The sequence below is a fragment of the Lynx rufus genome, unplaced genomic scaffold (assembly GCF_022079265.1).
Source record: "Lynx rufus isolate CCGP_SWC_20201006 ecotype Redwood Valley unplaced genomic scaffold, mLynRuf1.p SCAF_7, whole genome shotgun sequence".
Taxonomy (NCBI): domain Eukaryota; kingdom Metazoa; phylum Chordata; class Mammalia; order Carnivora; family Felidae; genus Lynx; species Lynx rufus.
Window position 1 is genome coordinate 134120380 of NW_025814889.1, and position 23639 is coordinate 134144018.

The following is a 23639-nucleotide window of genomic DNA, read 5'->3' on the forward strand; positions in this document are numbered from 1 at the left end:
TCTCAGAATCATGAGTTTGAGCCCCACATCGGGTGTAGAGTTTACTGAAATAAAAATAAATAAATCTCTAATAAACTATAGCCAATCCTTGCACTAATTATAATCTGGGCAGTGGGCTATACATTACATGCGAATGATTCTATTTTACAATAGGGATCGCTATGCATAGTAAATTTACCTGACATTGCGTAAAATAGAGCAGGCATAGACCTGCAGAGGCCTGAAAGAATATGCTCTTGACAAAAGTATTTATAAGAATTTGGTGGGGGCGCCTGGGTGGCGCAGTCGGTTAAGCGTCCGACTTCAGCTCAGGTCACGATCTCGCGGTCCGTGAGTTCCAGCCCCGCGTCGGGCTCTGGGCTCATGGCTCAGAGCCTGGAGCCTGCTTCCGATTCTGTGTCTCCCTCTCTCTCTGCCCCTCCCCCCTTCATGCTCTGTCTCTCTCTGTCTCAAAAATAAATAAACGTTAAAAAACAAATTTAAAAGAAAAGAATATGGTGGTTCCTCAAAAAGTTAAGGAGAGCTACCATTTGACCCAGCAATTCCACCTCTGAGTATGCACTCAAAAGAACTGAAAGCAGGGACTCAAACATATTTGTATACTCATGGTCATTGCAGCATCATTCACAATAGCCAAACAATGGAAACAACCCAAATGTCCATCAGCGGAAGATGGGATAAACAAAATGTGACATATACACACAACGGAATATTCAACTTTTTAAAAATGTAGCTCTCATACATAGCTCCAACATGGATGGACCTTTAAGAACTTATATTAAGTGAAATAAGCCAGATTTTAAAAAGGACCAATATTGTATGATTCTGCTTATATGAAGTGCCTACAGCAGTCAAATTCATAGAGACAGAAAGCAGAATGCTGGTTGCCTGGGTCTTGGGGGAGGGACGAATGGGGAGTGATTGTCTAATGGGGACAGAGTCTGGTAAGGGAAGATGATAAAGTTCTGGAGAACTGGAGAACCATCTGGTGATGGTTGCACAATCATGAGAATATACCTAAAGGCACTGAACTGCACACTTAAAGAGGTTTGAATGGTAAATTGTACATTTATCACAATAAAAAAAATCTTAACTAGAAAAAGAACTATATTAGCATGGGGGCAAGGGGAAGAGGAGAGCCAAAGGCAGACTGAGTTTGACAGTATTTATGTAATTAAACTCTTCGCAAATTTGCACGTCATTCTCTGCAGGGGCCAGGCTAATCTTCCCCGTATATTTCTGGTTTTAGTGTACTTGCCGCCAAAGCGGGCACCGGTACTTAAGTAATTAAAATAAGAATTGATAAAATGCTAAATCGCTATCAGCAAATAACAGGAGTTTGTAATCCCTTGGTCCCTGCAATAATCAGACATCAGTCTGAAGTGCCGTGTGTATTTTGAGGTACCTATTTTTAAAAAGATATACCCAGGTGAGTGTTAGCAGGAAATAGTGTCATAAAAAGTGGTTGAAAGAGTGGGGCTATTTTGAGTGGAGAAGAGAAGGGTAAGGGGAACATGCTGGCTAGCTAGCTCTGAATATCTGAAAAGCTGTCATGTAAAACATTTTATTTTATGCCGCTCCATTAGGCAGAACCAGAACTGGTGGGCGGAAACACTCTCATAGAATCAGAATTTTAGAGGTAGAAAGGGGGTTAGCGAATTTGTCCAAGCCCCTTACAGATGGAGTGAGGTGAGGGCGGTCAGGTTCACAAAGACGGTCCCTAGCTCCAGGATCAGATGCGGGTTCCCACAGCCCATTCCCAACCATTTCCACTCTCTTCCAGATTTCAGTACCTTTGCCTCCTCAAAATTGGCCCCATATGTTCCCTTCCGTTTGCAAGGAAAATAGCACCTCATTGTGGGCTCTCTCCTTCACCCGCTCCTGACTCTCTGCCTGTGCCCTTGGTCCCCTCACTCTCAGTGTCCTCGGTGACTCCAGCCCCCAACAGTGCTCCTGCCTCTTCCCCAGAGACACTTCCTCAGCCTGCGACAATCCACAGGTGGATGTCTTTTTCAGTGTCACTCCACCTCTCTAGACTGTACTATTTTGTTATGCTGTTGTCCTCGCATCTCATGAGACACCCAGTGGGATTCACTGCTAAGCTATGACTACTGCTCTGAAACCAACGCTGCTGACGAAAGACGTTATCACACTTTGCCTCTGGGTCTGAGGGGCACGTATGTCCGTCGGAATCCAGTCAGGAAAATAGAAGTTACTCTAAATATTCAAAACAGAAAATGTAATATCAGGAATTGTTCTCATAGGAGCCCCAAGAGCAGGACAATGGCATCTGAGGCCTCCCAAAGACTGGCAATGGCTGGAAGCTTCCCTCACAAGTCAGCTGCAGAAGCTGGGCCACAGAAGGCCTGCCTGCTGATGAGGCGACATCACAGACTCAGCCCCTGCCGGGGATGCCTCTGGACAGGACAAAAAGGAAGGGAAAGTAAACTCCCTCCCTCTAGGCCACCCCCTCTCCCCTCCCCTCACCCCTCCCCCACTCCTCCTCTCCCTTCCCTCCTTCACCTCTCCCTCCACTCCTCCCCACCTCCTCTCACTTCTCACCCTCCCTTCCCTTCTCTCCTCCTCCTCCCCTCCATTGTCCCCCCTCCCCATTCCCTGTCTTCTAATACTTCCTCTCCCCTCCCTTCTCTCCTCCCCTCTACCCCACCACCCTCCTCTGTCCCGCCTCTTTTACCTGTCCTCTCCCCCCTCCCCTCCCCCTCCCTTCCTCTTCCTTTCTTTCTCCCCCTCCCCACTCCTTTCCCCACCCCTCCCTTCTAACCCTCCTCTTTCCCCTCCCTTTCCCCACCTTTCCTCCTCCCCTCTCCTCTCCCCCTCCCCTTCCTTTTAACCCTTCCCTCTTCTCCCCTTCCTCTCCCCCTCCCTCTCCCCTGTCTCCTCCCTCACCTTCTCCTTCCTCCCCCTTCCCCTCCTTCTCCTCTCCTCCCTCTCTCTCCTTCTCTCCCCTTCTCCTCCCTTTTCACCCTTCCCTCTCTGCTCCCTCTACCCCTCCCTCTACCCTTCTTTCCTTCCTCCCCCTCCCCCTCACCTCTCACCAGTGCCTCCCACTGGCTGAGCCAGAAGCCAGCTGACACTGACCTCCAGGTCAGTCCTGCCCCCACCCCATGACATGAAACAACAGAAAAAGGGTGAGGAACATATCTGAAGGCCAACAGATTTTGTCATTTTATGAGTGTACAAATGATGAAGTTACACAGTGAGTGTATAAACCCTCTTCCAACAAAACCCACATGTCTTTTTTTAATATGCAAGACCAGAGTATATATGTAAAGATCTCCTAATACAGAAGAAGATAGCAAAGTTTGATACCATTCTAACTAAAATTTAATGTGTGGGTGCTGAGGTGACTCAGTTGGTTGAGCGTCTGACTCTTGATTTCGGCTCAGTCATGATCCCAGGGTCATGGGATCAAGCCCTGCGTGGGGCTCTGTGCTGGCCATGGGGCCTGCTTGGTATTCTCTCTCTCTCTCTCTCTCTCTCTCTCTCTCTCTCTGCCCCTCTCCTCCACTCGTGCTCTCTCTCTCTCTCTCAAAAAAAAACACTTTAACTTCTAAAAATTGACAGCTTTTCCACCATTTTATTGTTTTACATCAAGTTGCTATTTGATGGAACACACCTTATAAAGGTTAACTTGCAAAAGGTCATACTGAAAATGAAGTAAGGTCTGTTTTGCCTTTCTTCCAGGAATGCTCATAGCAGCTTTATTTGTAACAGCTCCAAACTGGAAACAATCAGAACATTCATCGACAGGTGAAGGGACTAACGTATAAATGTACGACCATACAATGGAATACAACTCAGTGGTAAAAATGGATGAACTATCGATGAACGCCGCAGCATGCATAAGTCTCAAGATAATTATGCTGAAGGAAAGAAGTCAGACCGAAGCAAGAGTACATATATACTGTATGGTTCCATTTACATAAATTCTGGAAAATTCAAGCTAATCTACAATGACCAAAGCAGATTCAGTGGCCACCTGGAAGCAAGTGGAGGATGAAGAGGGATGCGAGGGAGGGAATCACAAAGGGCAGGAACACATTTTTGAGGGTGATGCACATGTTTGCGATCCTTTTTTTTGCTCACCTTCTCTTTAATAGATAAGCTTAACATGGGTGGCAAATTTTAATAGAGTAGAAAGCCTTCACTATATATCATCTACGTTTAAAGTGTATTCATCTTTATGAAGAGAGAAGTTCCAAGACTAACGTGCACTGAAAATGAGAAATTTAAGAAATTGGCTAAACTGCTAGTTTATTAAAGTTGTTTCACCTGGTGGTTACAGTTTGTTAAATCGGTTATATATTGGCTTGAGAGCAATTGGTCATGATAGAATTATCCAAAATAAAGACTTATAAGATAAGTAGGCTTTAAAAGAATACCATACTCCTAAAAATACCAATTTTTATCTTTTAGGAATTGGTCAAATGTAAATACATGTATTACATTATATGTTTGTCTATCTAGTTTATTTCTTATAATAGTTTTTGAAAACTATCACCATAACAGAGGTTATTTCACAGAGGGACTTATGTAGTGAAGCAAGGCCATCAAGCACCCATAAACATATGACATCTATCATGAGTACCTGTTCATATACCTTCTCTCTGTCACCTTATCCGATCACCACCCTCAAAAAAATTGTCATTTCCATAATGAATTCCCGAACTATCAGGCTTACCAAACTTTAGCGCTCTTCCTACCCCACACCCTACTCCACCACACACACACACACACACACACACACACGTTATTAAAAATTAGTACATGCCTTAAGCAACCTTGAAGAATGTAAAATCTGTCATTCTGATATCAAGTAGTTCTTTATTTTTTTTTAATTTTTTTAACGTTTATTTATTTTTGAGACAGAGACAGAGCATGAACGGGGGAGGGTCAGAGAGAGGGAGACACAGAATCTGAAACAGGCTCCAGGCTCTGAGCTGTCAGCACAGAGCCTGACATGGGGCTCGAACTCACAGACCGCGAGATCATGACCTGAGCCAAAGTCGGCCGCTTAACCGACTGAGCCACCCAGGCGCCCCTCAAGTAGCTCTTTGAAAACTTTAGTAAGCATAAGCTCACATGGAGTGTTTAGTATTTAATGCAGATTTTCATGCCTACTCTTAGAACTACCAATTTCATGGTTCTAGGTGAGGAATCAGTATTTTGATCTTTCATCTTTGACATTATAATTTTATTATGTGTTGTGGTGTGGACCTCCTTGGGTTCACTTTCTTTGGAACTCTCTCTGCATCCTGAACCTGGATGTCTGTTTCCTTCCCCACGTTATTTCTTCAAATAAGTTTTCTGCCCCCTGCTCTCTCCCTTCTCCTTCTGGGACCCCCATAATGTGAGTGTTTGTTCGCCTGATGTTGTCCAACACATGCCTTAGCCTTTTCTCATTTTTTAAAATTCTATTTTCTTTTTGCTCTTCAGCTTGGGTGCTTCCCAGCACCCTGTCTTCCAGGTTGTTGATCTGTTCGTCTGCATCTTGATTCCCTCCAGCATGTTTTTCATTCCAGTTATTGTATTCTTCAGCTCTGATTCATTCTTTTTTATGTTTTCTATCTCTTTGTCGAAGTTCTCACTAAGTTCTTTCCCTCTTCTCTCCAGTCTGGTGAGCATCTTTAGGACCATTACTTTGAACTCTTGGTCAGGTAGTTTATCTCCTTTTCATTTAGTTCTTTTTCTGAGGTTTTTCCTATTCTTTGGTTTGGAGCATATTCCTCTGTCTCTTCATTTTGCTTGACTTTCTGTGTTTGTTTCTGTGAATTAGGTGGAACAGCTAATTCCCCTAAACTTAATAGAATGATCTTGTGTAGGGTCATCCCCTGTGTGGACTGCGTGCCTGGTGACTTTGACTGGCTGGCTAGAGATGCGGCTGGTGTGGGCTGGGGGTCCCAGGGCACTCTGTGCTGGGGCTGCCCTGGTGGGATGGCCAGAGCTGAAGGAGTGTGGGCCAGGGTAGTCCCAGGACTCTTGGCACAGAGGGCACACTGGCAAGACAGCTGAAGCCAAAGCAGGCAGAGGCTGGAGGTGTTCTGGGGCTCTCTGCATTGTGGGCACACTGGGAGGACAGCTGAGGCTGAAGTGTCCCAGGACACTCCACATAAGAGCACCCTGGCGGAGAGGCTAGAGTGGAGGCAAGCACGGGCCAGGGTGTCCCAGGGCGCTCTGCTCCAGCAGTGCCCAGGCAAGTCATCTGGGGCTGAAGTGGTGCAGACGCGGAGTGTTCCAGGGTGCTCGCACCTTTGTCACCTTGGTGAGATGCCTGCAGCTCTAGTGGGCACTGACCAGGGGCGTCCCGCTGTGCACTGCACCGGGGCCACGTTGGTTGGATGTTGGGCTGATGCAGGCTAGGAGCCCAGGGCTCACCGAGGCAGTAGACTGGCTCGGGCACCCAGACCCCGCTCCCATCCACACTATCAAAATGGAGGGGGATGTAAACCATAGCACTTGCCAGCCTCTCTGACCCAGAGAGTGTTCCAGCAGCTCCCCCACCATTTGGTAGGGTTCTTGGGATGGACCTTTATATTCTAGTTACTATTTTATTTTACTCTCCTTATTTTTAAATAGGCTCCGTGCCCAACGTAGGGCTTGAACTCATGACCCTGAGATCAAGAGCCACATGCTCTACTGACTCAGCCAACTAGATGATACTCTTCTAGTTGCTGCTTTATTTTTTTTAATGTTTATTTATTTTTGAAAGAGAGAGAGAGAGAGACAGACAGAGAACAAATAGGGGAGGGGCAGAGGGAGAGGGAGACCCAGAATCCGAAGGAGGCTCCAGGCTCTGAGCTGTCAGCACAGAGCCCAACACAGGGTTTGAACTCACAAACTGTGAGATCATGACCTGAACCGAAGTCGGAGGCTTAACTGACTGAGCCATCCAGGCACCCCTCTAGTTGCTGTTTTAAACCACTTTTTTTTTTTCTGTGCCCCAGGGTGTCCAGGGCTCACTGAAGCTGCAGACTGTGCAGCAGGAGCTCTGCTCCTGTCTCAAGGTGGAGGGAGATTGTGAACCACGGCACTCCCCAGCACCCCCAACCTGCACGCCCACCCCCACTCCAGAATGCGGTCCAGCAGCTCCCCAAAGTGTGGCACGGTTCTAGGGCTGAATCCTTTATATTCTAGTTGCTTTTTCAAACCATGGCTTTGAACCTGCTCTTAGTCGCTCTCTACTAGAGAACTACCCCACGGCAGTTCTCAGGGTGCAGGGTGGGGGTTCCCTTCGTTACTGTGTGCCTGTCTCTCTCCCTATTCTCAGTGTGGTCTTTCTATATTTTGCTGTGCAGAAGCTGTTCAGTCAGCCCTCACTTCTTCTTCAGGAGGAATTGCTCTGTAAGTAGGCGTGGATTTGGTGTGTTCGTGGAGGAAGTGAGTTCAAGGTCTTCCTCAGTCACCATCTTGGACTGAAACTCACAAAATAGGTTCTTGACTGAGTTCCTTCTCAGTTTCTCCCCCGCTGTTCTGGAACCATTTAGAATCTATCTTAGATCTGATTCAGGTCCTCAGCAACCAATTTGACCATGTTCACCTAAAGCATTTGTGGATAGCCAAAACACTCTCTGGTAAGCTAATATACATCCAAGCAGCATCTTCTGAGTGACTTCAATTACTTATGTATAAAAATATACGTGAAGAGGGTTAGTGACATCTGTAACCCTAAAGAAAAAGCAATTCCCAATTCTCTTATTTTTACCTTGGAATTTTTTATGGGATGATATCATTTTATGTCAAGATTATACTCCAGGAAAATTCCACATTATAGCAAAGAGGGGAATTATTTTTATAGAAATTAATGTAAAAAGTCTAGCTACATTTCCAGACAGCTAGTCCCAAACATTCCGATCTATTACTTATACAGATTGTCCCCAAACTCTTTGAATGACACGATCATTCCTAATTTTAAAATGTGGATTCCGGGGGCCCCTGGGTGGCTCAGTCAGTTAAGCATCTGACTTCAGCTCAGACCATGATCTCACATCACAGTTCATGAGGTCGAACCCCACATCCGGCTCACTGCTGTCAGCCTGTCAGTGCAGAGCCTGCTTCGGATCCTCTGTCCGCCTCTCAGTCTGCCTCTCCCCCATTTTCTCTCTCTGTCTCTCTCTCTGTCTCTCTCTCTCTCTCTCAATAAATAAATAAATAAAACATTAAAATGTTGATTCTGGGCTCAAGAGGAGAGTATACAGATATTCTTGGTACTTCCCCAAAGATGACTACTCAAGTGTAGTCTTTGACCAGAGGGAATTAGGCAAAAGGTGAGGACACAGCTAAAGTCAAGAGCCAAGGTGGGCACCCCCAGATCCATATCCAGGAGACAGCAGCTGAGTGGGTGCGAGAACATGCAGTTGACAGAGAGTCTCAAGTTCTCCCTCTTTTTTCAAGACAGTGAAGAGTGTCCATGTCTCTCTGCAATAAATCTTAGCCTTGAGAATCTCACAGTAACACATGTAAGCACTACATAACGACAAAATGCATAACTTAGAGCAAAACTATCCTAAATAAACGTGTCAGTGCAAAAGGGAACAACATAAAAAGGGTCAACATGGAACTCTATAGTTTTGTTTTGTTCTGTTTTGTTTTAAATAATGCATATGGTTGTGTATCTCTGCTGGCCAAAGAGAGAGGGAGTTCAGATGTGTACTACTCGTCAACAGAAAGAAGGCTGCCTGCAATTGAAATTTTGCTTTGGGTGAAATATGTGAGGGCAGCTCAGGGCTGGCTGGGCAGATGCATGAACTGCTAAGGGGAGGTGTGCTCCCACCCAGTGCCCTGTACGGCAGACACTGGGGCCCAGGCCCATACTCATCGTCACTCATTCAACTTCGCTGAGCTTCGACTGAGCTAGGTGCCAGGGTGAAGAGGGGAAACAGTCCCTGCCCTCGAAGAGTTCTTAGTCTATAAGACACTGGCATGGAAAGCATTATAATGCAATATAACATTGTAATAGAGTTGCAGAGGCAGTACAGGGAGGAAGGCATGAGCTGCACTTGAGAAGGGACTCAGGGGGCGCCTGGGTGGCTCAGTCGGTTGAGCGTCCGACTCTTGGTTTCAGCTCAGGTCATAATCTCATGGTTTGTGAATTCAAGCTCCCCGTTAGGCTCTGTGCTGACAGCATGGAGCCTGCTTGGGAATCTCTCTCCCCCTCTCTCTGCCCCTCCCCTGCTGGTGCGCTCTCTCTCTCTCAAAATAAGTAAATAAACATTAAAAAAAATTTTTTTTAAAGAGAAGGGAGTCAAGATGACTGGTCAGAGAAGATACCCCATGAGTTTCATAATAAAATTGTCGTATTTGGATAGTACTTTCACTTACATTACATCTCATTGATGCTCAGAGTGATCCTGTGAGGTACGTTATTATGTTCATCTTACAGACATGGAAAGTAGGCTGCCAGAGGTTGTGACTTACCAAACTTCATGTAGTTAAGTAGAAGATCTGGCTGGAATTCAGTTCTTCAGACTTGAAACCATGATGTGCAAACCTAACACTCACTGAGCCCTTACTAGGGGTGATGTGCTGGGCCAGGCATTCCGTGGCGTTATTTCATTTAATCTCTGCAGCAATAATTCTGATCACTCCTCATTTTAGAAATGAGAACACCGTGATTTATGGAAGTTAAAGTAACTCGTCCGAGTCAAGATTGAATTTAGCTATGACTCAGATCCTGAGCCCCTAACATCTTTACCGCATGATGCTGTTTCCCACCCTTTCTCACGGAAGGACTTCAATTTTCAATGATCCAAACTGGCTTAGTGCGGTTGGTACCAGACATACCTGGGCTAGAATCTTACTGGTCATTAACCAGCTCTCGGATCTTATGGCAATTTACTTAACGTCTTAGCTTCACTTTCCCCATATATAGATTAGGAATTGTATATATCTGGCCACCCTGGTTGTTTTGCTCACAGCATTTTTCCTCATTCTTTTATTTTGCATTTCACCTGATTCGCAATTAATTGCTTTTGTCTGCCTCTACCTGTAGACTCTAAGCTACAGGAGGCCTAAGACTCCCTACACCCATCTTGCTTACCGTCGTATCTCCAACATGTAGCACAGAGCCTGGCACGTGGTGGGTACCCAATAAATACTTGTTCAATAAATAACTCATCCCAGAGGAAAAAGAGACTTCTTTCCCCCCACGCTGTTTCATTATATAGGATTTCCCTGTAAGGATTCTAGTAGAAGTAACAGGGCAATGAGATATTATGAATGACCAGTCCTGGAATATTTAGGACCATCTCCTGCCAAGGGAGGTGAGATGGTGATTGGCAACACTACCAGAATCACAAGTAGGGCCAGCATCACATAGTGCGAAGGGTTCTCCCAGCACATGGGGTAACGCTCTGCTATTACTGTCTAGAAATTCTTAATAATTCCTTTTAACAAGCACACTCGTTTTTATTTTGCACACAGTACTACACATTATACTAGTGATCCTAGTCACATGCAACGGGCCATAAGGAAGGAGAAAGGGGAACGATGAGGCAACATTTCTACCAAAACAAGGTTGGGGAATGCTGAAAAGTCCAAAACTGTGAACACCATATACGTCCTGAGAAATGCAGTTACGTGCTCAGCTCGCAATGAGATAGACTGATGAGCTCCTTGAAGGCAGAGATAATACCTTATTCAGTGCAGTCTGTAGTTTAAGATGGTGCTGGCATTTTCTTTTAATCAATCTTATTATTTTGAGATCACTGTAAATTCCATGTGCAGTTATAAGAAATAATACAAAGAGATCCAATGTGCCCTTTACTCAGTTTTCCCCAATGCTAAGATCTTGCTAAGATCTATAGTACGATATCACAATGAAGATATTGACATCGATGTGGCCCAGACACCCAAATATTTCCATCACTGCAAGGATCCCTCGTGTTGCCCTTTTATAGTTACACCCATTTTTCTCCCACCTCCTTTCCTCCTTAACTCCTGGCAAGCAGAAATCTGTTCTCCATTTCTATAATTTTGTCATTTCAAGAATATTAAATAAATAGAATCATACAGTAACTCTTGTATGGTTTTTTTTTAATATTTAAGCTTATTTATTTATTTTGAGAGAAATAAAGAGAGAGGGATGGGCTGAGAGAGATGGAGAGAGAGAGAATCCCAAGCAGGCCCTGCACGGTCAGCTCTGAGCCTGATGCAGGGCTTGAACTCATGAACCATGAGGTCATGACCTGAGCCGAAATCAAGAGTCAGGTGCTTAACTGACTGAACCACCCAGGTTTTTTTAATTCAGCATAATTATCTGCAAATTCAGCCACTTGGGTATATCGATAGCCCATTCCTTTTTATTACTGAGTGGTATAGATATACCACAGTTTAACCATTTACCCATAGGAGGACATCTGCCTGTTTCCAGTTTGGGGCTGTTATAAATAAAGCTGCTAAAACCCATGTATGGATTTTATGTAAACAGCAGTCTTCATATCTCTGGGATAAATGCCCAGGAGCTCAATCACTGTAGTTGCGTGTGTACGTTTTAAAGATACTGCCACTTCTCACTGAACGCTGCCAGTGTGGTGTTCAGGCATCTCACGGAGGTTGGCCCAGTAGCCTACGTTTACTCTGGGCCCCGTGCCAGGAAGCTGGTCATGATTGTAGGTGTTATTGATCAGAACAGGGCTTTGGTTGATGGACCTTGCACTCAGGTAAGGAGACAGGCTATGCCTTTCAAATGCATGCAGCTCCCGGACTTCATCATCGAGTTCCCTCACAGTGCCCTCCGTAAGTATGTCTGACAAGCCTGGCAGAAGGCAGATATCAATACAAAACGGGCAGCCACAAGACGGACCAAGAAGATTGAAGCCAGAGAAAGGAAAGCCAAGATGACAGATTTTGATCGTTATGAAGTCATGAAGGCAAAGAAAATGAGGAACGGAATAATCAAGCTTGAAGTTAGGAAGCTACAAAAAGCAGCTCTCCTGAAAGCTTCTCCCAAAAAAGGAGCTGCTGCAAAGATTCCAGAAAAAAAAAAAAAAAAAAAAAAAAAGATGGCCGCTGCAGGCAAGAAGGCTCCCGTCCAGAAGCTTCCTGCCCGGAAAGCTGCAAGTCCAGAAGGCGGTGCCTCCAAAGGCTCAGAAGGATCAGAAAACTCCAGCCCAGAAAGCACCTGCTCCGGAGGCATCTGGCAAGAAATTCTAAAAGCATGAGAGGTTATTATAAATAAGTAATACATTTTCTTTTGGACAAAAAAATTGAATAAAGATACTACCAAAGTGTTTTGCAGGGTACTGTACCATTGTTCATTCCTACCTGCAGTGTATGAGTGATCTAGTTTCTCTGCATTCCTGCCAACATTTCATGTTGTCACAGTTTTTAATTTTAGCCATTCTGATAGGTGTATAGTGATAACTCATTGTGGATTTAATTTGCATTTATCTATTGGCTAATGACGTTGAATATCTCTTCATGTGCTTATTTGCCATCTGTATGTCCTCTTTGGTGAAATATTTCTTTGTTGGGGCGCCTGGGTGTTTCAGTCGATGTAAGCGTCTGACTCTTGCTTTCGGATTCAGGTCATGATCTCATAGTTTGTGAGATTAAGCCCCGCGTCGGGCTCTGTGCTGACAGTGCAGGGCCTGCTTGGGATCCCCTTTTTCTCCCTCTGCCCTCCCCCACTTGCAATCTCTCTCTTTCAAAATAAACAAACATTCAAAAAATACATATATCTCTTCGTGTCTTTTGCCTATTTTCCAATTGGATTGTTTGGTTCTTAGTTTTAAGAGTTCCTTCTATGTTTTGTTGGATATTTGGTTTGCAAATACTGTTTTCCCACTCTATAGTTTGTCTTTTCATCCTCTTAACAACATCTTTTATGGAGCAAAAGTTTGTAATTCTGATGAAGTCCCATTTATCGATTGTTCCCTTTATGGATCATGCTTTGGTGTCAAACACAAGAACTGGCCCTAAACCCCGCACATTTTCTCCTATGTTTTATTCTAAAAGTTGGGATTGTTCCCTTTATGGATCATGCTTTGGTGTCAAACACAAGAACTGGCCCTAAACCCCGCACATTTTCTCCTATGTTTTATTCTAAAAGTTGTACAGTTTTATGTTTTACATCTAAGTTCATGATACAGGTTAATTTTTGTGTAAGGTGTGAGAATGGTTCAAATGGTTGCTTGTTTTGTTTTGTCTATGAATGTCCATTTGCTCCAGCACTGTTTATTGAAAATGCTCTTTCTTCCATTAAATTGCTTCTGTGCCTTTGTCAGCATTTAGTTGGGTATGTTTGAGCGGGTCTTTTCCCAGGTTCTCTGTTCAGTCCATTAATCTCTGTGTCTGTTCCTCCACCACTACCACAGAGTCTTGATTACTGTAGGTCTATGATGAGTCTTGAAAGCAAGACTGTACTTCTCCGTCTCAAAATTGTTTTAGCTATTCTAGTTCCTTTGTCTTTCCATATAAATTTTGTTTATTTATTTATTTATTTATTTATTTATTTATTTATTTATTATTTTTAAATAGGCTCCATGCCCAATGTGGGGATTAAACTCCCCACCTTGAGATCAACAGTCCGATGCTCTACTGACTGAGAAACCCAGGAACCCCTCCATATAAATTTTAGAATAATTTTATGGTAACTACAAAAAACCTGCTAGGGCTTTTATAGGAATTGTGTTAAGCTGCATATCAATTTGATGAAAATAGACATCTTTTCTATGTTGAACCTCCCAATCCATGAATATGTTTTATCTCTCCATTTATTTAAAAAAAAAAAAAACTTAAAAAGATTTTCTCTCATCAGTGTTGTGTCATTTTTTTCTTTCTTTCTTTTTTCTTTGAGAGAAAGAGAGAGAGTGGGGGAGAGGGACAGAGGGAGAAAAAGAGAGAGAGAATCCTAGGCAGGCTCCGTGCTGAGCATGGAGCCCAATGCGGGGCTCAATCCCATGACCCTAGGATCATAACCTGAGCTGAAATCAAGAGCCAGACACTCAAGTGACTGAGCCAACCAGGTGCCCAGTGTTGTATCATTTTAGTCTTACAAGTCCTATACATGTTTTGTTAGATTTATATCTAATTATTTATTTTTCTTGATGAGTATAAATAGCATATTATTTTAAATTTCTATGGCCACATGTTCATAGCTAGTAGACACAAAACAATTACTTTTTGTATGTTTATCTTGTATCCTGTGACCTTGCTATTCTTACAAAAGTAGTTCTAAGTGTTTGGGTTTTTTTTAAGATTCTTTTAGATTTTCTAAATATGTTATCTAAAAATGGGATGGTTTTATTTCTTTGTTTTCATTCTGTATGGCTCTATGCCTTTTACTGCCTTTTTTACTGCCTTATTACACTGGCTGCAAGTTCCAGGGTTATACTCAACAAGAGTGATAAAAGAGGTCATCCTTGCCTTGTTTCCAATTTTAAGAGGAAAGCATTCAGAATTTTGTTAACATTAAGTATAATGTTAGCTGTAGGTTTTTGGTAGAAGCTTTTTATCAAGTTCAGAAAGTTCTCTATTCCTACTTTTCTGAGAGTTTTTATCATAAATGGGTGTTGAATTTTGTCAAATGTTTTCCTGTATCTATTGACTGTGTGATTTTTCTTCTTGAGCCCAATAATATGGCAGAATCCACTGATTGATTTTTTTTAAGTTTATTATATTGAGAGAGATAGAGACAGAGAACCAGTGGGGGGTGCAGAGAGAGAGAGAGAGAGAGAGAGAGAGAGAGGGACAGAAGAGTTGAAGCAGGCTCTGTACTGACAGCAGAGAGCCTGATGGGGGGCTCCAACTCATGAACCATGAGATCATAATCTGAGCCAAAGTCGGACACTTAACCGACTGAGCTACCCTAGGTGCCCCTGATTGATTTTTTTTTTAATATTTATTTTTGAGGGGGGGTGGGAGAGGCAGAGAGAGAGAGAGGGAAAGAGAGAATCCCAAGCAGGCTCCACACTGTCAGCACAGAGCCGGGTTCAGGGCTTTATCTCATGAACCAGACATCATGACCCAAATCAAATCAAGAGTTGGACGCTTACCTGACTGAGTCACCCAGGAGCCCCATCCATTGATTGATTTTTAAATATTGAACCAGACTTGCATCCCTGGAATAAACGCCACTTGGGCATGGTGAGTAATACTTTTTTATATATTGCTAGATTCTATTTGCTAATATTTTATTAAGAATTTTTGTGTCTGTATTCATGAGAGTTATGGGTCTGCAGTTTTCTTTTTTTATATTGCCTTTGTCTGCTTTTGTTATTAGGATAAAACTGACTTTAGAAAATGAATTGGAAAGTGTTCTTCTATTTTCTGGAAGAGATTGTGTAGAACTGGCTTTAATTCTTCTTTACTCACGTGGAGAATTCTCCAGTGAAACCATCTGAACCTGGATATTTCTCTTTTGGAAGCCTTAAAATTATACATTAAATTGCCTTATTGGTTATACGGATATTCAAACTATCTATTTTACATTGGATGAGTTGTAGTAATTTGTGTTTTTGGAGGAAGTGATCTATTTTGTCCAAGTTGTTAAGTTTGTGTAGAGTCTGTGGTATTGCCCTATGATCCTTTCATGTAGTATATGTAGTGATATCTCCTGTTTCATTCCTGACATTGGTAATTTGTATCTTCTCCCTTTTATCTTTGTCAGTCTTGCCAGAAGCATGTCAATTTTAATCTTTTCAAAGGATCAGTTTTTTGTTTAATTGATTTTCTGTTTTCAATTTCATTGATTTCTGCTCGTATCTTTATTATTTCTTTCATTCTGCTTGCTTTGTTGTTTGTTTGTTTTTTCCCCCCTAGGTTCTCAAAGTGGGAACTTAGGTCATTCTTTTCCTCTTTTCTAAAGCATACATATAGGGGGCGCCTGGGTGGCTCAGTCAGTTAAGTATCCGACTTCCGCTCAGGTTGTGATCACCTGGTTCACGAGTTTGAGCCCTGCATTAGGTTCTGTGCTGACAGCTCAGAGCCTGGAGCTTGCTTCAGATTCTGTGTCACCCTCTCTCTGCCCCTCCCCCACTCACACTCTGTCTTTCTCAAAAATAAGCAGTAACAATTTTTAAAAGATAATAAACTGTACATTTAGTGCTAAAATTTTCCCTTTCAGCCCTGATTTAGGGTCCCACAAATTGTGATTGATATATTGTTTTCATTTTCTTTCAGTTCAACATTATTTTTTTATTTCCCTTAAGGTTTCATCTTTCACCTATAGATTATTTAGAAAAGTGCTGTTTAGGGGCATCTGGGTGGCTCAGTCAGTTGAGCATCTGACTTCAGCTCAGGTCATGAACTGGCAGTTTGTGAGTTCAAGCCCTGCATCGGGCTCTGTGCTGACAGCTTGAAGCCTGGAGTCTGCTTCAGATTCTGTGTCTCCCTCTCTCTCTGTTCCTTCCCCACTCTCACCGTCTCTCTCTCTTTCTCTCAAAAATAAAGATTAAAAAAATAATAGAAATGTGCAGTTTAGTGTCAAGGTGTTTGGAGAATTTCCTGTTATCTTTCTGTTATTGACTTCTAGTTTGATTTCATTTTGGTTGGAGAAAACAGAGATTTCAATTCTTTAAAATTTTTTTAAATGTTCATTTATTTTTGAGAGAGACAGAGAAGGAGACAGAGAGAGAGAAAACAAGTGGAAGAGGGGCAGAGAGAGAGGGGAAGAGAGGATCCAAAGTGGGCTCTGCACTGACCAAAGAGAGCCTGATTCGGGGCTTGAACTCACAAACTGTGAGATCATGACCTGACCCAAAGTCAAGAGTCAGACACTTAACCAGCTGAGCCACCCAGGTGCCTCACCCACGGCCCTTTTAAAAGAATATGTATGCTACTGTTATTGCATGGAATGTTTGTGTTATTTTTATTTATTTATTTTTTAAGTAAGCTCCATGCCCAACATGGCACTTGAACTCATGACCTTGAGATCAAGAATCACATGCTCCACTGACTTAGCCAGCAAAGTACCCCTGGATGGAATGTTTTTAAAATGTTGATTAGTTAGCTAACTTGACAAATTATATATATGAATAAAAATAAATAAAATGTTGATTAGATCCTGTTGGTTGACAATATTGTTGAGTTCTTCTATATTCTTGCTGATTTTCTGCCTAGTTGTTCTACCCATTGTTGTGAGAGAGGTGTTGAAATCTCCAACTGTGATGGTACATTTGTTGATTTCTATTTCCAGGTCTATCAGCTTTTGCGTCACATGCTTTGCAGCACATTTTTTGGTGCATAAACATTTGGGATTGCTATGTCTTCTTGGAGGATTCACTTTTTTAGCATTATGTAACATTCCCCTCTCTGGTAATTTTCTTTACTCCAAAGTCTACTTTAGGGGTGCCAGGGTGGCTCAGTGGGTTGAGTGTCTGACTTTGGCCCAGGTCATGATCTCACTTCTCGTGGGTTCAAACCCCACATCAGGCTCTGCTCCGACAGCTCGGAGCTTGGAGCCTGCTTTGGATTCTGTCTCTGTCTCTCTGCCTCTCCCCTGCTCACACTCTCTCTTTCTTAAATATAAAATAAAACATTAAAAAAATCAAAGTCTACTTTATCTAATATTAATATATCCTGCTTTCCTTTGATTAATGTTTGCAAAACTTTTTCCATCCTTTACTTGGACCCTGCTTATATCATTTGAAGTGAGTATATTGTAGACAGCATATACTATGTTTTAAAATCCACTCTGCAAACTCTCTTAATTGATATTTTCAGATCATTTACACTTAATGTAATTATTGATATGGTAAGAATTAATTCTATTGTTTTATTTTTTGTTTTCTGTTTGTTCTGTTTTTCATTACTGTTTTCGTTTTCCTGCCTTCCTATGGATTAAACATTTTTTAGAATTCCATTTTTATGTATCTATACTGTTTTTGAGTGTATCTCTTTGTATATTTTTAAGTGGTTATTCTAAGTCTTACATCATATATACATAACTTATGACAGCCCACTGATGTCATCATTTTACCAATTCGAGTGAAGTACAGATACCTTACCTCTCTCTATGTCCATTTACTCTTCCCATTTTATAATATAATTTTCTTTTTCTTTTTTTTTCTTTTCTTTTTTCTTTTTTTTTTTTTTTTTTTTTTTTTTTTTTTTTAGGCTTCATGCCCAGTGCAGAGCCCAGAGCGGGGCTTAAACTCATGACCCTGAGATCAGGACCTGAGCTGAGATCAAGAGTCAGACACTTAATGGGGCACCTGGGTGGCTCAGTTGTTTAAGTATCCAACTTTGGCTCAGGTCATGATCTTGCAGTCTATGAGTTTGAGCCCTGCTTTGGGCTCTGTGCTGACAGCTCAGAGCCTGGAGCCTGCTTCGGATTCTGTGTCTCCCTCTCTCTCCGCCCCTCCCCCTCTTTCACTCTGTCTCTGTCTCTCTCAAAAATGAATAAACACTAAAATAAATATAAAAAATAAATAAATAGTCAGACACTTAACTGACTGAGCTACCCAGGCACCCCATATAATTTTCTTAAATATTTTATCCACATATATTTAGAACCACAAAAGACTATATTTTAAAAATATTTTTTAAGTTTTATTAAATCCAGTTGACTTTTTAGGTGAGCTGCATGCCCATTATGGGGCTTAAACTCACGACCCTGAGATCAAGAGTGGCACATTCTACCAACTGAGCCAGCCACACACCCCACAAGACTATAGCTTTTACTCAAACTGTCAAGCATGATTTAGGAAACTTAAGAAAAGCCTATTGTATTTACTCCTGTTTTGCTTACTGTGTTCTTCCTTCTTCCTAATGGTCCCAGGTTCCTTGTTTTATTGTTTCCTTTCTGTTTAGAGAACTTCCTCTATCCATTTTTTTTTAAGTAGGTCTACAGTGACAAACTCTCTAGTTTTCCTTCATCTTAGAATGTCTTGATTGTCCTTCATTGCTGAAGGATATTTTCATTGGGTATAGGATTCTGTGTTGACAGTTGTTATTTTTCCCCCTGTAATTCAAGCTATATTGCTATTTCTTTCCGAACTCCATGGTTTCTGATGAAGAACATGCTGTCATTCAAATTATTTTTCCTCAATAGGCAAGTTGTCATTTTCTCTGGCTGATTTCAAGATTTTTTGTTTTTAGTTTACAGAAGTTAAATTGTGATATTTCTTAGCATGAATTTCTTTGGGTTTATCCTGTTTAAGGTTTACTCACTTTCTTGAATCTATAGGCTTTTATGTTTCTTGCCAAATAGGAGAAGTATTCAGCCATTATTTCACCAATTACTTTTTAAGCCTGGCTCTCTTTGTCCTTTCTTCTGATGACACAAACATTAAGTCTTTTGAGATAGTCCCACAGGTCTCTGAGGCTCTGGAGGGTTTTGTTAATTTGGTTTTGGTTTTTGTGGGCTTTTTGTTTTTGTTTTGATTTTCAGACCATTTTCTTTTCTCTTGTTTAGATTAGGTAATTTCCATTGTGCTATCTTCCAGTTCAGTGATTATTTTCCCCATCATTTTCATTCTGTTGTTGAACCCATCCACTGAGATATTTATTTCAGTTACTACATTTTTCTGTTGAAAACTTTCCATTTGGGTCTTCTTTTTTTTTGTTTTGTTTTCTGTTAAGTCTATCTTCCCACTTGTTTAAAGCTTGTAATTGCTTGCTGAAAACTTTTTATCATTGCTGATTTTAAATCTTTGTCAGAGAATTCTAACACCTCTATCATCTTGGTGTTGGTGTCTATTGATAGCCTTTTCATTCACTTTGAGATCTCGCAGTTCTTGGTAAGTTGAGTGATTTTTCAACTGAAACTGGACATCTTTCTATTACGAGACTCTGGATTTTATTTAAACTTTCTACTCTAATTGGCTTTTTTTGACATCAGTGCAGCAGGGGAGGATGGAGGTAGAAGTCCAGTTTCCCCACTTTGTTCCCATTAACACCCAGGGGTGGGGGTGGGAGCTCCCTACATGGTCTCCACTTGCACTGCAGTGAGGGCACCTTCATCATTATGGAGTGATGGTGAAAGTCCTGACTCTCCACTAGCCTCCTCCAACACCAGCCCAGCAGGGAGAGAGAGGAGGGTTGCCTCAATACTTGGGTTGGAGTGGATGTCCAGACCTTGTCATGGTCCTGTCTTACACAACAGGGTTAAGGGAACTCATTATCAGCCAGAAGGGAGGAATGTTCCAACTCCTTAATTGACCTACACCACACTAGCATGGGTGTTGGGGCACCTGGTTAAAAACCTGCAAGCTGTACAGACCAGTTGCCCATTCAACTTTGCTGGCATAGGTGGGAATGGGGCCACATTTTTTCTGTGTTGTTTGAATGGAGTAAAGCAGTTATTGTCTAAAAGTTTTCTCTTTGCTAGTGAAAACAGCCTTGTTTCTTCTCTGTTTTTAAATTTTTTTTTTTAATATTTATTCACTTTTGAGAGGGAGAGAGAGGGAGAGAGAGAGAGGCAGAGCATAAGCAGGGGAGGGGCAGAGACAGGGGGAGACACAGAATCTGAAGCAGGCTCCAGGCTCTGAGCTGTCAGCACAGAGCCTGATGCAGGACTCAAACCCATGAACCACGAGACCATGACCTGAGTGGAAGTTGGACACTTAACCGACTGAGCCACCCCGGCGCCCCTCTTTCTTTCTTATTTGTCTGTACTCACTGTTATTTCTGGTTGCCAGATTCTTCAGCTCCAAGTATGGGATAGAGGAGGTAAGAAGAAAACCCAGGGAACCTCACTACCATGTCATTCCTCAAGTCCTGAGGTCCCTAACTGGTCTGCCTTCTTCTTTCCATCTCTTGGAGTCTTATTACTTAAACAAACAAACAAACAAACAAACAAACAGTGTGTGTGTGTGTGTGTGTGTGTGTGTGTGTGTGTATAAAATATCCTGGGGGCTCCTGAGTGGCTCAAGCAGTTAATCATCTGACTCTTGATATCGGCTCAGGTCACGCTCATGGTTCTTGGGATGAACCCCAGCATGGGGCTCTGTGCTGACAGTGCAGAGACTGCTTGGGATTCTCTCTCTCCCTATCTCTCTGCCCCTCCTCCACTTGCTCATGCATGCTCTCTCATGCTCTCTCTCTCACACAAACTAAATAAATAAACATTAACATTTTTTTTCCATAGGGCGACATGGCTAAACGCACCAAGAAGGTCGGAACTGTCGGTAAATACTGGACGCATTATGGTGCCTCCCTCAGGAAAATGGTGAAGAAGACTGAAATAAGCCAGCATGCCAAGTACACTTGCTCCTTCTGTGGCAAAACCAAGATGAAAAGACAAGCTGTGGGGATCTGGCATTGCGGTTCCTGCATGAAAACCATAGCGGGTGGTGTCTCTTCCTACAACACCACTTCTGTCACAGTACAGTTAGCCATCAGAGGACTGGAGGAGTTGAAAGACCAGTAGAAGCGCCACCATTTGAAACATTGCTAGCCTATGATAAATGGGTTAATTTATACAAATTTTTTTTCATAAAACAAAATAAATAAAAAATATATCCTGTTCAGGGATTTCAACTGTACGTAAGTGAGAAAAATAGGGAAAAGCATGTCTACTCCATCTTCCCAGAAGTGGAAGCCCTGCCTAGCGCTTTTTAAAAGTGCACATCCGACCATGTGAGTCACTGGTCAAATTCTTTCAATGGCTTCCCATCACTAAGGATAAGGACCAAAACCCTTTGCACAGGTCTACTGAACAATCCTGCATGACCTGGCCCCTATCAGTGGTAAATGTTTAATAACCAAATTGGGAAGTAGGAAACCCTGATATGCAGCATTTGCCCATTTCCATGGTGTAAATACTACTATTATGGCCAATTTCAAGCTACTAACGTGAAATTGCTAAATACAGAATTGGGAAGATGTGAACAATGGACTCTTGCACATTACGGACCCATTTTTATCACTCTCTTTGTCACCATGTCACCGTCTCTATGTCACTGTTAGTCCCTTCCCCTAATTTAAACCATCCAACAACTTCCCAGAACATCTGCAAATAAGATCCCTACCTGTGATCTGGCCTCTCTCTCTGCCCGTCTGTCTGACATCTCTTACCACACTCTCCTTGCTTGATAAGCTTCAAATTTGTTCTCTCAACACATGCTGACCCTACCTACACTGTATTGTTACCAATAAACAAAACAACAACAACAACAACAAATCCCCTCTCTTGGTGAGGACACACAACAATAAATCCAATGAGTTAGTAAATGTACCTTTTTTTTTTTTTTATGAAGAAAACATATTAAATGAATGGGTAACAGATCATGCAGGATCTTTTAGGCCCTTGTAAGGACTTCAGCTGAAATGTCACTCCTCATAGAGGCCTTTCCTAATCACCCAATTTAATGTTGTCTCCGTTTCCCCTCAATTTCATGACCTTGTTTTGTCTCCTTAAAAGCACTTCCTGGGGTTTTTTTTTTTTTTTAATGTATTTACCTGTGTATTATTTTCCTACTAGAAATTTGTTTGACTCCTTCATCACCATGTCTCTCCTATTTATAAAAGAACCTTGTACATACTCAATGAATTCGTTTAATGAAGGATAAATATGCCCTCAATACCTTAATTTACTATGGGTTTATCATATTCCGCAGGGGCCTTTGAGAACACAATAAATTAGATGATAGAAATCTCAACATGGAATTATCACTCTAACAAAACTTGGGCTAAGAAAAAGTTTGTAGGGTTCCTATAATGTTTTAAGGTCTCACACAATTTTTCTCTTTCCGAGTCTGGCTAAAGCTATGGTTTTCACAGATTTGTTGTTCCTGTTTATGACTAAGACAAGGAAACAAATCACAGTCCTTCCGGTTTGGCAATGCAGTCAACACATTTTATTACCTTCCAATTTTCTTTTAAGAGAAAATGTGAGATTTCAAATAAGCCAATACAAGATTTAAGAGGGATCTAGTGGAGTCGTACCTCTGCATGGTTAGAGATTCTAAAAGGAGGGGCTGGGTCTAGAAATGGGAAGGTGACGTAAAGTACAGGTGCTTTGGCTATAAGGAAAGGTCCCGTAAGAATAAATGGTCAAATGCCTCACACACACACACACACACACACACACACGCAAAATTCAAGACGTACAGCGACTGCAGTTGTGACTACAGAGCAAGAAGCCGAAAGAGGACCGAAAACAGGGAGAAAAGTCCCCATTGTTAGATGACCAACTGAGGAATGGGAGAGATGTGCTCAAGCGTGTGAAGTTGAAACCGTGTACTTGAACCAAAGGCCATTCTAGCACGGACTGGCGTTTCGGGCAGGCTGAAGATGGCATCTCCCAGGCTCCTAAGGCTCCTCCGCCTTTTTCGGGTGGGCAGGTTAAGGCAGGACTGGAGAATGCCTGCACAGTGGGGCTCTGGACAGGTCATTCGGGGAGATCCCGTCTCCCCGTCGAAGCCTGAGCATTTCCCGAACTGGAATCAGGAACCAAACGGTGCCTGGGCCCGGCTCTCCCAGGGAGGCTGCACGTCGGGCCTGGCTCGGAAGTGGGTCGGGACCTGCGACACCACGGGGTCCCGGTTTCGGCAGCAGAAGGCGGGGCGCCCACCCTCGACCCTTCCCCGGCGGAACGCTGCGGAACACCAGCCGGCACTGGAGCGCTGCGGCGGCGGGGAAGCCGGGGCGGGGCCGGGGCGGCAGGTCGCGGCCGAAGCGGAGGAAGCGGCCGCCGCCCCAGCTGAGGGAGTGTGGCCGGGGGCTTCCCGCGGGAA

At 42.7% G+C, this 23639-nt stretch overlaps 1 protein-coding gene, 1 non-coding gene and 1 pseudogene across 2 annotated transcripts; 2 read left to right on the forward strand and 1 right to left on the reverse strand.

The window, feature by feature from the left end:
* Positions 1–1167: 1167 nt before the first annotated feature.
* LOC124502786 (U6 spliceosomal RNA) lies at positions 1168–1273 on the reverse strand. Its single transcript, XR_006960037.1, has one exon. It is a non-coding gene; the product is annotated as a U6 spliceosomal RNA (small nuclear RNA).
* Positions 1274–10506: 9233 nt separating this feature from the next.
* Positions 10507–12171, forward strand: LOC124502001 (60S ribosomal protein L14-like; annotated as a pseudogene).
* Positions 12172–21008: 8837 nt separating this feature from the next.
* Positions 21009–21331, forward strand: LOC124501698 (60S ribosomal protein L37a-like). Its single transcript, XM_047066079.1, has one exon. The coding sequence runs from the start codon at positions 21056–21058 to the stop codon at positions 21329–21331; it is 276 nt and encodes a 91-aa protein (XP_046922035.1). The 5' UTR covers positions 21009–21055.
* The last annotated feature ends 2308 nt before the right edge of the window (positions 21332–23639 follow it).

Coding starts and splice junctions, on each gene's coding strand:
- LOC124501698 (XM_047066079.1), top strand. CDS start 21,056: ATGGCTAAACGCACCAAGAAGGTCGGAACTGTCGGTAAATACTGGACG.